Genomic DNA, 18,831 nt, shown 5'->3' on the forward strand with positions numbered 1-18,831 from the left:
TAATCATGCATACATAATACAATGCAAATACACATAAGGTTGTTGATTTTTAAAAAAATAATATAGGTACGTTAGAATATTAAATTGTTGTTCAAAAAAACCAAAATACTTAAATACGAACATATTTAAAATCATTTGAAATTCAAATGTTTAAATTGCAAATCTAAATACAAATTAATTTGATATTGTATATTAAAACCATTATTTGAATTGCACATATTAGGTTCATAAAATCTGCATATTATGACATATGAGATAATAGATTTAAATGTTTAGTATAACCATTCACTTAGATAAAACTTTTAATTTCCATAACATCTTTGCTGAAATAAATAAATTTGAGGCGGACTGAGAAGTGCCAATTTTGCTAAAAACTTTTTTCATTAAAAAAGCGAATTAAAAACAAATTTTTACTCACAAAATTACATTATTTTAGCTATTTATATTGTAACATAAGAGCTTTGTTCTAAAATAATCTGTTTTAAGTGGCTTGAATAACAAAATTCCTAACGAAATTAATATTTATTGTACCTACCAAATCGATTATATTTTTATTCATAAATATCCGCACGCTTGACAATGCTATGTGAGTGCTCGTGTAAAAAGGTAGGGGACTAGTGGGGATAGTGGGGCATAGCTGGAAATACGTATTCATCAACCCTAGATGATCACTACCTAGATGATTATAACAATTGATTAAATCTTTAATCGTGAAGTATAATTTTTTATAATCCATGAAAATTGTAAAATGTATCAGAACTGTTATTGAAACACCACTTGAATATTACCAACTCCAACCACAGCTGTTTTAATCTAAACATATCGTAAAACCATTAATAGCTTAATAGCTGTTATTAAAAATGTAGATTATTGATTGCAGTTGATTGATTCCGCCGTCATGTCTGTGTTATTTATATTTAATAAATAGTGAGTAAGTAACAAAATGTTATCTACTTAACACAGGCTGAACATTTAATACACAACACCAAATCATTTATTTATTTATTCGTATGGCTTAACAAATCAACTTTAGAGCAAATCTAAGTATTTTTAATGAAAAAAAATTGATATTTTAATGGTTATAAGGATGAATAACATAAATAAATATAATTGGATATAATGTAATAATGTTATATTTATAATGTAGCATAAATATTTTACAGGTGTACGTCCAGTTCCTTTATCTACTTCACTGCTTCCAGTGTTATAGAATGGATTTCTTCGATACCCTTTTTGAATTTTCTTAATTGACATTCCGTCATAATGTGATTTACGGGTTGTCTATCGTTGCGGCAGTCGCATGCTGGGTTTACTTGAAGTTGCCATTTAAATATCATATCAGCGCAACAGCCATGTGTTCGAAGACTATTTAATATTGACCAGTAGATTACTCATGATTAGGCAATTCTATACCCATAACTCCTTGATTAGGATCAGGCGCCAAGTTTTTGTTTTTTATAGATAGTAGAATTAGTCCATTCATTGCGCCAGCACTTTAGTTTCAAATTTTGATCTCATTAGGTCTTTGGCTGTTTTCCTAGGCGGCTTCCTTCATTTTAGTCCGAGTGTCAGGTACATCTTCTAATCTTTCAGCTAGCAGTGAATTTCTCCTATATTCGGCTTTCTTGATAGTATTAATAAGTTTCTGCTTTCTTTGGAGGTCTGGTGGAACTATATTGTTTAAAAATGGTAGCCACTGTAATAGAGTAGACTTCGACGTATCACTAATCACTCTCATCACTCTATGCAGTTGTGTATCGATTTTCTTTACATGCACTATTGCATCAAACTTGGGCACCATATTCGGCTGCCCTATATGTTGACGTTAGTGCTGCTGTCCGTAGAGTTTTAGCGTTAGCGCCCCGTCCTGTACTGGTGAGTTTTTGGATTACATTGACTCGGGATCTAGGGGTAGTTTCTTTCTAGTTTCGTCAAGATGTTCTTTAAACGTACGGTTAAACGTTATTCCCAGGTATTTTGGCTTGAAGTATGCTTTAACTGTACTCCTTAGAATGTCACTTTCAGTTCTTCTCTAGCCTTTTTATTGTTTAGATGAAAAGCACACAAATCAGTCTTGGCAGAATTTTTTTTTTAACGCCATTTGGAGAAGTATTTGTTCATAGTAATGAGGCCTTCAGTAAGTGTTCCACCATCATATAAATAAATGCTTTGATAAGCAATAGCAATATTGGAACTTAAACTCTTTCGTGTCTGGCAGATCATGTATATATAAGTTAAAAAGGGTGAAATTCATAAGTATGTGTTTTTTCGCTATTCGTTTATCACTCCCACGAATCGTTCATACAGTGCTCTACCTTTTCTGGGATCTATTGTATTAGATGATCTAGTTCCTTGGCGAATTCAGTCTCGTTTCATAATTGTCTGTATAAATGTATCTGCAGAAATCTATCTTGATAATCGAGAGTACATTAGTTCCATTAGCATTTGTTTTTGTACTTAATATAATTTATACACTTACAGAGAGAAAATAGTATAAAACGTTTTCTTTCAATTGTATACACTTAAGTGACGTAGAATAGTGTTCACTGTGGTTTTATCCTCGATATCGTCAGTAAATTACTATTTACGAATATAACTCACAGGCGTCAAAGACAAGCTATTTAGAAGAATTTATTTAAATGTATCCATACAATATATATACTTAAAATAAATTCAAATGCAGTTGTTTGAATATAAATATATTTTGGGTCTTGACTAATTGAGTTAATTAAAAATATTATATTGAACTGCAGTATAAGGTAACAATGTTCTTAAAACGATACCAAAAACGATTTATTAAGATATTGTACTTAAAATCTATATGGACAGTGTCTTAAAAAGATACATACAAATTGGATAAAAAAATATCTTATTGATGATAATGATAAACTAAAAAAATTTTTTTTTTAAATATATATTTTATACCAGTATGCCTAATAACTAATAAGACTTACACTAATTGGCTCCTTAAATGTTACTCTGTTCGAAATATAGGTAAACGCCATGAATACAAGTGTACACATTCATACCGGGGAGTATTCAACCATATATTTCTATAAACTATGTTCAAATACTGTACCATGATTTTATTGTGTACAGTTTTTAAGTAATTATATCAAAACATATAATGTAAAGAATAAAATCAAAAAAAAAGTGTTGCATAAGTATTTACACCTGCTTTATTAGTAAATTGAATTTCCAGTACCTTTAATATGATTACAAATCAAGGAGAGGTTATGGAAAAGTTAAGCCATACAATATTCAATGTATCTTAAGGTTAGGTTTGAACATTTAAACAAATATTATATATTATATTATCATAATAAATATACATCTGTTTTATAGAATATCGTCGAAAGTCGAGATACATGTTGTTTTAATTAGGTATGGACAACGCGTGTATAGTACCTGGTAAATAATAATGGGATTTTTGAATAATATATGAAAGTTATTGAAATTGTCATGACTACCGTACATTATTATAGCTCTAAAAAATAATCACAACAATTTCACATATAAATTCATTGAATATCATTCTTGACCTCGTTTTTTGACATTGACTTTTGACATTCGTGTGAATTAGTAATCTTGAATTATTTACCACTTTCAAAGACTCCAGTTTGTTTTTAAGTTGCAAATTTAATACGATAATAACATGTGTAATTCGTAAATAATATAATACATCTACGAACACTATGATAATGTTAATAATAACAAAACAAATTGTTTAGGATATTATAGAAAAATTAATGAATAATTAAATTATCTCTTAGATGTTCTTTTTGGTTATTTCAATACTTTCATGAATAAAAATAGAAAATACCAAAAATTACTCGACTTTTAGCTAAACAAAATTTAAATATAGTTGATTTTTGTATTGGATAAAATCAATAAGTTATTTTATAATGAATGTAAGAAGTACATTTAATATGTATAAATTATCCGTACCTTTTACTTGCACAGAAAGTAAATTATAAAAATAAGTTTTTGAATGAATCCATGGAATTTTTGAGAAAGTCACTAGAATACTAAAGCTATATACTGGTTAAGAACACGATAGATAGATCTAAAGTGTATAATTAAATTATTTTAACGCAATAATAATTATTAGAGGACATTATGCAAATACTATTCACAATAACAAAAAAAGAAACAGCTAACGTAATTAAAGTCTATATGAATATAAAATTATCTAAGACTTAACTTTTCTATGTAAATTTGTTTTTTGTAAGATGCTAAACTATCACATTATTTTTGCATACCAATAATAAAATATTTATATTTGGTGATTTTATCATTAAATGTTTTTTGTATGTGGTACCGGCTGAGCCCTATGCAACAGTTTAAAACATAATACAATATATAATTTAAATAATTTATACAAATAACACAAATAAATTTATGTAAGATAATAATTCTAGTCATAATGCAAGTATAATAATGATAGTACATATAAATATATAATAACACCAAAATATAATTATTTATGTTTTGATAAATATCGCTTTCATTGGCCAACCACATCAAAGGATTATTTCTTTAAATATGTAGGCGCACTAATTTCATTTTATTATCTATATAATATGTTTTTAACCAATTTAAAGGTATTTATTGAATGTAATTATAGTATTGTAAAAAACAATAATTCATTGAACAATATTATTCTCCACTGTGATGAAGCTGTATTATTTTTTACACGCTGGATTTAGTTGAGTTTTTTCAATGGTTGTTTTTTCTCGATAAGCCATTTTAAGATGAAGTAATGTAGATTGATCCGAAATAAACTGATACACATTATTTGTTTATTTTTAGGTTGCAGCTAAGTACGGGAAGCGGGCATGACGAAGCAGTTTTGAAATGAAGGGTTCCAGTATCAATAGACCTCAAGTACCGTTACTGTCACCCATCGAATACGACAACATTGCAGTAAGTGTTTAAAAGCAACCATATCAAAGTATGATTAAATAAAATCAAATATGGAATAATTTAAAAAATATTTGTACCGATTGTAAGCCCTCGAGTCTTCTAAAAAGTTGCGCAGGCCGGGGGAGCATAAAATAATATTACTGTGTGTGTGTCAGCAGTAGTGGGGAACATGGGAAAATAATGCTACGTGTATGGCCGTCAAGTGTGTATTTATTTTGTACATCGTGCTGTGTATACCTACTGTGTGCTTATCAATTATAAATAATATTGTAACAATAAAATGGTATTAATTATTGTTTGTATTGCTGGTTTTAATAAATACACATGGAATATAGATTATAAAGCACAGCATTAAATATAGTTACACAAACATGAAGTGTATCTTTACAATAATTAGAGCCCTGTTATTTCGAAAAAATAAATAGCTAGCAAGCTGTGTTCGAAAATAATAACCTAGATGATTAGAAAATTCTTATTTTTTAAAACATACCTAACAAAATATACAATAAACTATATACCTAATAATAATAATAACACCGACATTTAACAACCATATTAAATATATTATAACATACAAATATAAAATATACCTAAGATCGTTTAGAATTGTGCGAAATCAATGATACACAATCGGCAGTGGCTCTGAAAACTACTTCAGAGAAGGCGGCGAAATAAGTATACTACAAACACACTCACAGTGTGGGTAGATATGGCGTGGACGTGGAAGGCCCCATCGACAACACGTAAACAGAACTAGGCATTCGTAAAAGGAGCGCCGACGGATGATTAAAAAACACGACAAGGGCGTGAACGGCATCAACATTGAACATGATCAGACAAAGGCTGCAAACGAGTTGTGTCCCAAACACGGAATCGTGTCCTTCTGCTTTTTCAAATTATGGGTACACGAGATATGTCTAGTACATTATTTTGTATTGGGCTCCATGAACGCTTTAACTTCTTTAGATTTTTGTGAGAAATGTAGGTACACTTTGAGTTGTGAAAATGTAAGTTTACACACAAGTTATATGTGCTTATAAATTCGATAAATCGACGAATTTGTCCATTACAATATTATAGATATTAATGATGTTATACATTTATTTTGCACAAGAATAAAATATTTTCTTTTGCGATATGTGTAACTGATATAAATTTAAAACACAAATTATTACCTACACATTTTGCTAGAAAATATATATTTCAATTGTTTTTTACATATATTTTGTACAAGATAAATGCCGTTGTGTCTATTGTGTAAAAAATAATTACGTGTTATGGAAAATGTAGGTAGATGGAACTTTTTAAAAAATCGACTTTTCTTCGGGACACAACTAGTGAACCTCTCTTTTATCAAAAAGAGTTCGTGAAGACAAACGCATAAGAAAAGAATGTAAAAAACTAATTTCGGCTACACAAAGACTAAACAACACTGCATACTTATCGAAGTACAATTCCGTGGTTGCAGAGTATTTCCGTACTAAATGTAAACAAATATTACCAATATTAAATCCTTTGACGGTTAAATGAGGTTAGGTTAGAAGGACGAGACGATGGATCACAGTATGATCACCCGTATTAGCGTCTATTCAGGAGTGGGCAAACTACGGCACCCATTACACTCAATGCGGCCCTTAAATCGTAATTCCGGATTGTAAAATAGCTAAATATGAAAAATAATATTGTATAAAATGTATGCCTTTTTTCCCCTCAGAAATTTTTTTTCATTTTCTTGACTCATGATGAAAAAGTTTTATCATTCTTACACTAGTTTATAGCAGGGATGTTTTATTGGTGCATTTATTTTGATAAATTTGGCAAAGCTCTATAGTCTATGTATCAAGAATCGATACGGGTCGCGACAATAATGGTATTTGTTATTATTTATAAAGGGCCGTTTTGGTCCAACAATAATATAAAAATAACTAGAATTAACATAGAGAACTGTGAGCCTTGCAGTAAGGTGAATTTAATAAATGAAAGAAAAATAAATACAATTACTAAAATAAAAGTAAAGTAAGAGTTAATTTAAATGTATAATTACCTACTCAAAAATAAGAGATAAGTCATAATTTCAAGCTAACGTATCTGTCGTTATTAGAACCGTCGATGGACAATAATTTAATAACTAAAATAATTAATTTTAACTCTTTAACAATTCACCTGCAATGAACAAAACAATTATAAAAATTACTCACAGCAGAACATAATTGAACTAAGACTAACTAGTCACTTACCTAAACCTAATTAAAAAATACCACAACTAGCACTCGTACAAATAAACAATATTGATACATATGTGAACAAAATTGAAAATATATAATAGGTATTAAATACAATTTCTGACAAGTAACTACGCAATAATGATTGTTGGGATTTTCGTAAGTGCAAAAATGAATAGCAACACTTATGAGTTATTGTTAACGGTTTTTAGTTCAAGTTGTTCGATATAATATTTTAATAGTACAGTGTAAATTATATACCATACAACGAAACTTTGTGTTTAATTAAATTTACTTACCTATTCTATAATATTATTTATTACAACTAAATTAGCGCCGACTGTGTGTAATTATAATTTATATTTAACAAATTAATTTAAACTATGAACTTTTCATGTTTCGCTGTTATATTATAATATTTATAAGTACATATTTTAATTTATTTTTGATATAGTGAAAGTATCTGATATTTGTAGAAGACAAATATTCACATCTGTGGTTAATAAAAGTCAAAGACAATAGCATATGCACGAGCATTGGCGTTTTGTGGCAGACCAATTAACAATACAGATATTTCAATTAACCCATCATCATTAATATTTTCATGATTTAACGTTTATGCGTGTGCGTGTGTCTTAGCTGTTGATGATTGTGGACGGAAATTAGTTGTTAACTATGAAACGTCTGGTTCAGTGGCAATCGAAAAAAAACCATCACCTTATAGCCAGTGGAATGGCACGAGAGCAATTAATATCTTGAGTCTTTGTGGCTTTGAATTTATTACCAATTGACGGTCACAACAAATGTATCAAAGACTATCAGAACTTTTCATTATTCATTGGGTAAAAACTTTAGGTTCCCGAGAGAGTGACCAAGGGGAAATCACGATATTGTCCCAGCTAAATACGAATCACAGCTGCCTTAAGTCTTCTTTTTTTTTCTGAACACTAGAGAGACAATTTCATTTTCCGTTTTAACCCACCAAGGGAATGCGGTTTTTGACCTATCCTTTACATATTCTTTGCCCTTTTGCGAAATGTGGTAGACATTTTTCATGATAGTCAACCTCTCAAAAATATTGTCGTTTTCATAAATAAATTATTAGAAACAGGATATTCTATGATCATTTCTCAATGATATTTGTCTATTTCTAAAACAAACTGAGCCAGTAAAAAATAATATTATATGTAATGTATATATTTTTTTTGAAACAGTTATATCATATGTAGTTATAGAATTCTAATTTGCAGTACCTAATCAAATTTAATATTTTGCCTTCATAATATTAAAATTCGTTAACGCAGAGTGTGAATATATGTAAACTAACTTTTTTGTATAGGTAGCTTAAAAGTAATTTTACGTGGAATAGTTTAAATTGAATATTATATTAAATTGTAGTAGTTTCTATGTAATATTATATATTTTGATCAATATACATTGCAAGGACTTAAATTGAGATTAAACTTTTAAATATAAATTTAAACTATGTTTTCTCTACACATAAATACAATTTACTTACGAATCTTTGTATTACTCGTGCACTCCTGATTAAATAAGAATAAGAAATACTTGAGTAGGTACATAGTTAAATGTAATTTGCATTTGCATAGTGTTGTTTGGTAGCATATATGTATCTAATTTTGTTATGTGGGGAGGGGAGTTAGTAGTTACAAATCTAGAAATCAGGGGATCTTTACAAACTAAAAAAACTAGTAATTGAAAAAAAATACAAGGCCAAAAATGTTTTCATCACCTATATTTTAACACGGATGTTGTTTTTTATTGAGTTATTACAGGAATTTAATTTTTAGCTGTTACAATCAATAGTTTTATAGAAAAATCAAACCTAAAACATGACCATACAGTGTCAACCATGGTCGTGGTTGTGCTAGTGGCACCATAAAAACTTTAGGATTAGATAGTTGTAGTTATTTATAAACATAATGTGAATTTGTAATATTGTAGAATTTGTATTGAATATGGCATGGGTTTTAAATAAATAATGATTAAGTAACTATAGTAACTATTTTTTATTGGATAATATTAAAAAATTAAATAATTTAAAACTAACTATATTTTGTAAATTAGTATAATTATATTGTCTTCGTTAGGTACGATGTTTATTGATTATGCCTTATATAATAAAATTCTTATACATCTAATCATTATAATATTATGTTTTGTTGGCTTTGTCAACAGAATATTAATATTACAATTCTTACTAGATACCGGAAAAAGTGAAACACGGCAATGGTGTAGCTAAACTGCCTATCTAGAACGCCGTGTATTCATAAAAAAAAAATAAAAGTATAATGGTATATAACTTTTCAAAAATGCATGAATTTAAGACGTAATATCTGTGTTTAATTTTTAATTTTAGCTTTTTAATTATCAAAGTGTATTCCTGATACCTAACATTACTTTATATCGCACATTCAACTATCAAGGTTATAAATAATTTTTATCACTTGATTATTATTGAATGATTTACTTATTTTTTATAATATTATGATTTAAAAATATAAAAGCTTAGTCTTTTCTACCTTTCTGGCTATTTAATCAGTCAGCTAGTTACGTCAAAATTAAAGTGATATTGATTAAGATTATATAATAATACAAAATTTATTTATTGAAGTTTAAAATATGTATTCGTTTAATTTTTCAAATAATCAAAATATAAACTTTTTTTCATAAAAATATTCCGTATGACTAATCTCTTATTCTTGAGTAGGTAATTATAAATTTAAATTAACTCTTACTTTACTTTTATTCTAATAATTTTATTTATCCTAAATAATACAATAATACTAATCAAATATTATTTAGTCACTTCTTGATGTACAGTACAATATGTAATACCAATGTTGGGTTTTATTGAAATTACATTTTTTTTTTTTTGGTGTGTCAGTATAATTTAAGTACATTGTAATAATATATTTTTGGGTTTTCAATATTTTAAATATTGTCAATATTTATTAATCATAGTATATATTATATTAATATGTGTAGTTAAAAGATATTGATCTACGTATTAGCTAGTGCACTCATCGGTTCGCTGTTAATAAAGTTGTTCGGTGTTTATAATGGACATTTATATTATTTGAGCAATTATCATTACATGATACTAATAAAAATAAAAATGCGTCCTAAATGACTTGCGTCTACATGTGCAAACGTCAAAACGATCGAGTTGATATAATACATCGGTATTACGAGTAAAAATAGTATACAACGTTTTACAAATTAAATAATATTACAAATTGGGGCCTGGTGTGACACAGTTGTTGGGCACAGTCGCTAACGTTTGATGTGGTCAATTATCGTTTGGCATCCCTAGCCCTCGGATGGGTGACCACTAGGGTATTTAGTGAAGAATCATCCACCAGAAACAAACTTTAACCCCCCACAAAATGCTAATGGTCATATTTGCCAATGATCCAAAAACGAATGAATATTTATTATAAATGCATATCTTAGATTTGTTTGGCGTATTTCTTACCGTGCAAAATGTTCGTGAAATAAGTGATCATTTTTTGTGTAGGTACAATATAAAATGTAAGCAAATAACTCATATTAAGGGATCAAATCAAGTCAGTTAAAATTAAGCTACTGAATCATAAAAGTCTGATTTAACTCAATTTAAGTATGAAAAAATGATTTTACACATCACTTTATGGCCGGTATTAATCCTTACACAGTATTATACTAGATTATAAAAAACTGTTTTTTAAATGATAAAAATGTTTATAATTATTTGTTTTATTAAAATGTTGGAAGGTAATTAATAATGCATCTTATTTTTATTTTTCTTCCATTATTTAAATGTTTAAATAACTTATAGTTTAGAGTTAGTGTTTTTATTAATTAACGTTTCACAGTTTTTTTTCTTTAAAAATGTAATGCTACTAACCAAACTTAATTTACCTGATTACCTCTGTATGAACGAACTTTAACGATGTGGCATTATTTATTTTATAATAAAATGGTTTTTTTCTTTCGTTTAATTATATGAATATAAAAAATATAAAGAATAATGTAAATGAAATAGATACTTACTACGGCATATAACAATAGGTATACAACTTAAATACCATTAAATGTTTACTTAATAATATAATATTATGAAAGTCCAAACTAAATAATTTGGTTTGAAGTAGGATAAAATTATTTTGTTTTATATTACTATAGGTTCAGAGATGAGTGGATGACTAGTGAAACTCAAAACAACTAAGTTTTGTTTTTTATTTTTTAGATTATAAAATGTAGTATCTTACCAAAAGACTTTTAAATAAGACATTTTAAGAATTATATCAAAATATATGATATTAAAAAATATACAAAAATAGGTATTTCGATATTATAATTCTTTTAAGCACTAAAAGTTTCAAGTAATATTTTTATTGGATATTTTATTTAGTTGGAACGCTTTGGACTGGTCATTGTTTTTGAATTTCTTATTAGGTAGTTTCGGCAAGTGTAACAAAAACACAAAAAAATTTAATGAGAAACATCATGAAATAAAGTACAACAAAACTAGTTTTAATAAGCTCTTAGATTTTATTGTTTTTGTTGTCCAATGATAGTTATATGCATAGATTAATAGATTATAGGCTTAGTATATTATATACAAGTAATATTTGAATACATAAATTAATTATAATAATATTTATTATTTATTATACAATTATACCTTATATTAACTAAGAAGAATAAAAAAGTGAAGTATTGTAATTTAATATAATTAAGTATTTTATAAATTTAAAATTTCCTGTATTTTTATTTTTGTAAATATCAGTTTCATCAATTTAAATAGAATCAAACTTAGAGCTACTTCAAATTTTCACAGTTTTCAACTTGTTTTTAAACATGATACTTAATGGTGGTTCTGGGTCAATCTACCGACAACCATTCAACGGAAAGGACAATCGACGAACAACTAAAATATCGACAAGACAATCAACCGACAGGGCCAATCGACCCAAAAGATTTTTAATTTACATTCTTATTTTAAAAACCTGTGCATGTTGTATATTATTGACTATATTAATAATACATTTTTTTTATAATATTGTACAGTAATAATATTTAATAATGATAAAAATCGTCTTATAATTAATAGTAATGGCTAATTAAATATAATTTAACTGGGAACTTATGTCATATGCTGCTGAACATTTTGAAAATTGGCACATGTCTGTTCTATTTATTAAATCAAGACAAAAAATAATGCGGTTCACACCGAATTATCCGAGATTAGAATGTTATAGAAATACATTTTTAAAATAAGAATATAAATTAAAAGTGAAATTAAATATCTTCTCGGTATTTTGGTTGTCAGTCGATTGACCGTGACGGTTGATTGTCTTGTCGGTATTTTTGCTGTCAGTCGTTTTTCCACCTTCCCTTAATGGTATTTGTTATAATTTCATCGACAATTTAACAAATATAAAATCATTACAAATTGATCTAAATACAATGTAATAATAGGTTTAATGGGTATCACATTAAAAATGTAATATTTAGACTACATTTTCTAAAAAATTTTGTTGGAAAAATGATTGAAAACATGATACACCTATATTTTGTATTTTAATTCAGAAGTTAAAACAAAGTTATAAGGACAGTATAAGATGTTTATGTTTTTATAAAATCATCTGCTTGGCGATTAGCAGTAATAAATAGAATTAGCATGAACAAAATATAAGGTTTTACCATCACACAAAACTCTTTCCCAAATGTTACAGAAAATCTTAATACTTGAAAGTATGTACTATTGATCTTCACATAATTAAATATTCTAAAAACCAGGATTTAATATAAAGGATTGAAGGATAAAATAGGAGTTACCATGCTTGGTGAATTACCATGTAAACTCAGATTTTTACATCGTCTTAAAATTTTCTTATTATTTAGACTTCAACCATCGTGTAATGTATCTAATGGCTCATATGATATGTTTGTTCACAGGATGACCATCAACATGATGTGACATCAGGTGAGGGCTTAAATCCCCTCGGTGAGAAGAGTTCTGAACAGCTACAAGACGTGTTAAATTCATCAAAAATATTTATCCCATTAAGCACTCCACGTTGCAGGTATTTATTGAACACGTAAAATAACATTTTCTCATTTATAGTGTTAAGCGCAGCACCATTTGTCTTAACCATAAATCAAATATTAAAATGCCACACTGGTAGTAAAACATTCATGTTTCTGGTTTCCTATTAATAATAATGAGTAAATAGGTACACAAACTTTGTTGTTTGAAGCATATTATATAATAATATAATATCATAGGTCTATGCATTTTGGTATAAGTCTATACAATAATATATCAAATCATGAAATTAAAATAGGACTACATTTAGAGTAGGTATATAATATATAGTTTATACTAAACAATGTATATTTTGTAAACACTATAATATGACCTACTAAAATATTCTGTTTACTAATAGCGAAATAGGTACTACGGACAGAGGGACTGGGTAATATATTATGATACAATAACGTGAGAAATGGTCATGAAAACACTATAGTGCGTGAGCTTTATACCTAGTTATATGACTGGGTTTTTATCTCCTTCAAATTTACCAGCGATGAATCTATATCCGTTTTCACATTATCACTTCACCATTCTCTGTTACATTTCATACTATTATACTAAACATCAAAATAATCGTACATAATTATACACAGACTTTGGTTTAATTTTAAGGCACTTATTTTATTTTATTACCAGGTGAACTTCAAATATTCCTTATTCACAGAAAAATTATTAATATTATTTTACTTATCACATCTATACAACTTGTATTATTAATATCATGACAATCGTAAAATAAAGAAAATAATTAATTCTATTTAATACAATTTAATATTTACTTATGGTGCAGTTATTTTGGTGGAGGAATTGTGAACAAGTGTAAACGTAATACCTACTTAGAATATTAACTGTTATAAGAATGTTATAATCGCTTACTAAAAAACATGTTTGATTAAAAGTGAATCTTTTGAAAAAATTTTGGTGCCGACTTCACGCACGTGTGATTTCTGCTTTAACATATTTGTGAAAGATGATAATAACACATGACAAAGCATTTTTTATACCACTTACTTAATTCAAATATTTCGTAAGTCGGTGTTGCGTGTTGGGGGGGGGGGGTCAAAGATTCAAGGATTCAAGGATTTATCCCGACGTGTTCCGAATATTTATGATCTTATTTTTATATTGTCGTAACACTGAAATTACTCAAAATATAAAATGCCAAGTGGGAGTATGTGACAGTTGCTCTTTAACTGTGGAAATATGAATTAAAATGATTAACTATTTATTTAAAATAGCTAGTTATTTAATAACGTACGATAGTAAAATAATATGTAACGTTGTATTTGTAGTTGTATAGTTATATATCACCGAATTTTTTCTATATTTTGTGTCATATAAAACTGCATCATAAATATACATATTTAATTCATATTATGGTAAAAAAAAAAAAGAAAATGTGATGTTATTTTAATTGGACATTCATTTATCAGAAGTATTTTCGAAAAGAAGTATATAAATTCAATTACTTCAATAATAAGTTGAAACTTTGAGTATAAAAAAAACCCATACATGATTTAATAACCTAGTAGTGTACATTTATTTTACTCTGCACACATTGAATAATGATATGATGTTGAGTTTTAAATAAATAATAATTGCATTAAAAACAATTTTATTAGGATAGAATCGTTTCTTAACATTTATCCAATATTATTTGACAGTTTTTATAATTTAAGTTTAGAGAAACTACTGGATAGATCTCATTGACTTCTGCAAAGTACCGTGAGTGAGACTATATTTTGACGGGACTAGATATTTGATCTTTAAACACAATATTTTCCAATATGATAGCTGTTATAAAGAAAAAAATTGATTTAGCTAACCACTTTGTCTTACAGTTGGGGTCATGTGTACCTCATTGAAAGCTTCTATAAGGTATGTGTTAAATTTTAATTTAATGATTTATTCATTGAGTACGAAAAATGATTCTCAGTGAAGAGAATATGTCAGCCTTATAATATCGAAAAATAAGAATAAAAAGGTATTATGTCTACGTTTTTCAAAAATCGTTTTTTTTGCATACATTCGTTTATTTTTGAATTGTGTATTTTTTTATTCAAAAACTGTTTTTCTATATAGTGAGATACTTAGTTTTATACTTAGTGAGATACAGAAAATGAAAAAGTTCTATGTCATTAAAAATTACTGAATCATGGTTATGGTTGTAGTTCGATAGAACTTTTTTGTTTTGATAAGTTTAAGTAAGTATGAAAAGGTTTTATCATCGTGTTATTTAATGTTAGTTAGTATTAAAAGGTGTTCTAAATAATACATGATGTCAATGATACGATTAAAACAAACGTTTCTGTACCTAATATCATACAATTCTTTTAGTAGGCTATTAAGGCACTAACTCTGGCCAAATATAGGTGGGGACTGAGCCCCCAAAAATCACAAATATTTTTAATGTTTTTGCCATTGGTACCGAGTATGAATTTAATAGATTTAAGTGGTAAAAAGCTGGTATATTTTATGACAAAATGTACCTTCACAATTTTGAACACTGAGACTATTATTGTAGTAGGGTACCGCATTTATAAATTATAGATCATATATTATTACGTTAAAGTAATTTACTAAATATTAATTCTCTCAAATTGTTACTAATTTTTTTCGATTAAATATTAAAATAATGTAAAAACAAATTTTATTATAAGTACTGATGTTGATGTGTTGGGAACATTGATAAAAATTAAAAATATTGTATCGCACTACAGAAGAAAAAAAAAGTTTTATGCATACCATATAATTTATTTTTACGAATAAAAGTTTCTATACATAGAACTATTTTCTTCTCATATACTCCTTTTGTATGTATAACATTTTTGGATGTCCAATACTAAATGTTGACGATATATCTGACAAGAAATGTATTAATTTATTCATTAAAATTATGGTCATATTCATAAGATAACCTGAAAAAATATATTGAATATTAAACTTAAGAACTGCTCTGCTGAACAATTTGATATTGTGACACAGACCTTTTAATTCTCAGCCCTCTCTATATTACTAAGCAATTTTTTATGGTATATTTCTATTTCTATTAAAGTAGTTTGTTTTACTATTAGCGTTACATAACAGGTTGATTTTATTTTTACCAAAAACATTGCATTTGGAAATGTAATTGTGTGGAGAACCATATTAACATACGTTAAAAGTTTCAAGTACCAAGGAATAGTATTTTTAAATTACAAAAATAACTAAAATTGTTATTCTTCTTTTAAAAATATGATTTCGTTCAAATTTTTACTTGAATCATGAATCATCCTTAAAAAATAAGTTACCTTACACATTTTTTCGAATATTGTAATTATAAAAAATGTTGTATAAAATGTTGAAATGTGAAAATTTTTTTATTGACATTTAGGTATAAATAACAAAAACAAATAGAAAATGTCTTTATACACTTGTAGCTCAGAAAAGGTCAAAATATCATTAATAATTTCATGATTTAAAGTAAATAATAATTTACTGAAAATGTCAAGTATATAAGATTATTATTTTTTAAGTCACACCAATAAAACAAAATTGATTTGATTTTCGAAATACTGGTTTTGAGTAAAAACTACTGTTCATTCCGATTTTTTGGAAAAGTACTTAGAATATTTTATGCATTCCAATTTTATACCAGAAGTCACCCTCAAAGTGAAAAAATAAGTTTTTTTACTGCCCCAAAAGGCTATGAAAAACAGAAAAAACACACCGTTGTAAAATCAGTAAGTACCTACATTAATCCACCAGCTCAGAACATAAAATTATACATTTTAATAACATAGTTAAGTAAAGCAATAGTCTACGTAAATCCTCACTTAGTTCAAAATGTTACCAATAGATGGGTATTATACTTTTTTCTCGATAAACAATTCCATCAATTAATTAATGAAATATTAACCAAATATTTGATTACCACTATTTGTTAGAAACATGATAGGCGTATGGTGTACAAATTATTATGTATTTAATATGAATAATTGTATTATAATAATGTAATATGTAAGATTTCTAGTACAAAAAAATGCAATTAAACAAATATACTAATACACACACAATACATAAATAGTATGATGATTATATATAAAATCTTCCAAGCGATATGATTCATTTTTTTTTTTAATTAATCATAGAAAAAGTTACTATACGTGTAGCTTTGACAGCTTATTATAAAAATATAACATTTACATTTGTTTAGTATTGTATACGTACAGAATAAATTAGATTAATATAATTTGAAAATGAATTTCATACAAACGGTAATAAAAGGTATGTTACAATCAATCTCTAGTAGACGATGTACTTTTTATCTGAAATTTTATAAACTTTTAATTAATAAAGTTCAGTTCATGACTCTTATGAAAATACATATTCATGAATATATTATTTAGTTTGTCATATATTACGGTACACATTATTAGAATGTTCTAGATGTTTGTGTTTATGCAGTAAACAGTACAGTTCTAAGAATTCGTTAGTAAACTTATTAAATCTTGGAGATAGCAACTAACAAAGAAGAAAATAACATGTCAAAACTCAATTTCAATAATTTTTAGACGGCCATTTTAAGTAATTTAAATTATTAAAAGTAACACCGGTCCTTAGCTTTCATATTAATTATTATAATACATTTATCATAAATTCCATTACTTGAATAGAATATGTCAAGAATAACCAAACAGACAATAAATAGAATTATATTTTGAATGATAGTTATTTTAATTATTAATTAATTACATACAAAACATAATATACAGTTAAACGAAAACTCTTGACTAGAAACAAAGCATACTACAATTTGTTTGTATCAACAACATTTTTGTTAAAATATTTTAGTACTATTACTAATGAGATAAATAGATAATATTCAAAGGTTAATTTTATTCCTTTTTATCGAAATCTTGTTATGACTTCAACAGCAGTTGTCATTAATCAGTTACCACATTGTATTTACATATTGTTTTAATGTAAGTTTATATTTGTTCAGTAAAGGGAACTAAAAATAGAAATTGTTGTAAATTGTATTTCTATTTATTAGATTATCAATACTGTTCTCGTGTAACCTAATCTTGTAATAAAAGTCCATAAAATATTAAATTTAGAAATAAAATAAAAGTAACTTAAACAGTTTTATTGATCCTTAGCTATCATTGAAATATAAATTTGCATTGTCATTATAGGATTTTTTTATTTTTACGTGTTGAAAAATAAAAATATTATATTGTGAACCAAATAACGTGCGTAGGTATACCTATCAATCCTATATAATGTAAATTATTTTTAATAGAGACGTGATTAATGTTAATATTGCACCTTTTTTTTCAGTAAATTATAAATACTTTTAAAAATTCCTACTCAATCGAGCTGTATAAATGTTTTTAATACGAATTTTAATTGGAAATCATGATAGAACACATTTATTTATAGAATTTCACTACTTTCTTCCTCAGTTTCAGAATTAAAAATCTGGGACGTAGGTCTGCAGTGTAGTATACTTGTACTTCATAATTAAAAACATCACTTTAATGGATGTGTTAAATTTGAATTCAATAATAAATCATTTCAAATGAAAAATGATTC

At 26.9% G+C, this 18,831-nt stretch overlaps 1 protein-coding gene across 1 annotated transcript in view; it reads left to right on the forward strand.

Annotated features, from left to right (window-relative positions):
- The window catches only part of LOC111026746, a 286,767-nt gene that overhangs the window by 148,439 nt on the left and 119,497 nt on the right, over window positions 1-18,831 (forward strand). The window contains exons 4-5 of the mRNA XM_022304878.1: window positions 4,813-4,926; window positions 13,116-13,243. Coding sequence (XP_022160570.1) covers window positions 4,858-4,926; window positions 13,116-13,243 — 197 coding nt within the window. The 5' untranslated portion in view covers window positions 4,813-4,857. The remainder of the gene's footprint in view (window positions 1-4,812; window positions 4,927-13,115; window positions 13,244-18,831) is intronic.

This window comes from Myzus persicae, unplaced genomic scaffold (genome assembly GCF_001856785.1).
Source record: "Myzus persicae strain clone G006 unplaced genomic scaffold, MPER_G0061.0, whole genome shotgun sequence".
In the NCBI taxonomy this organism is placed as follows: Eukaryota; Metazoa; Arthropoda; class Insecta; order Hemiptera; family Aphididae; genus Myzus; species Myzus persicae.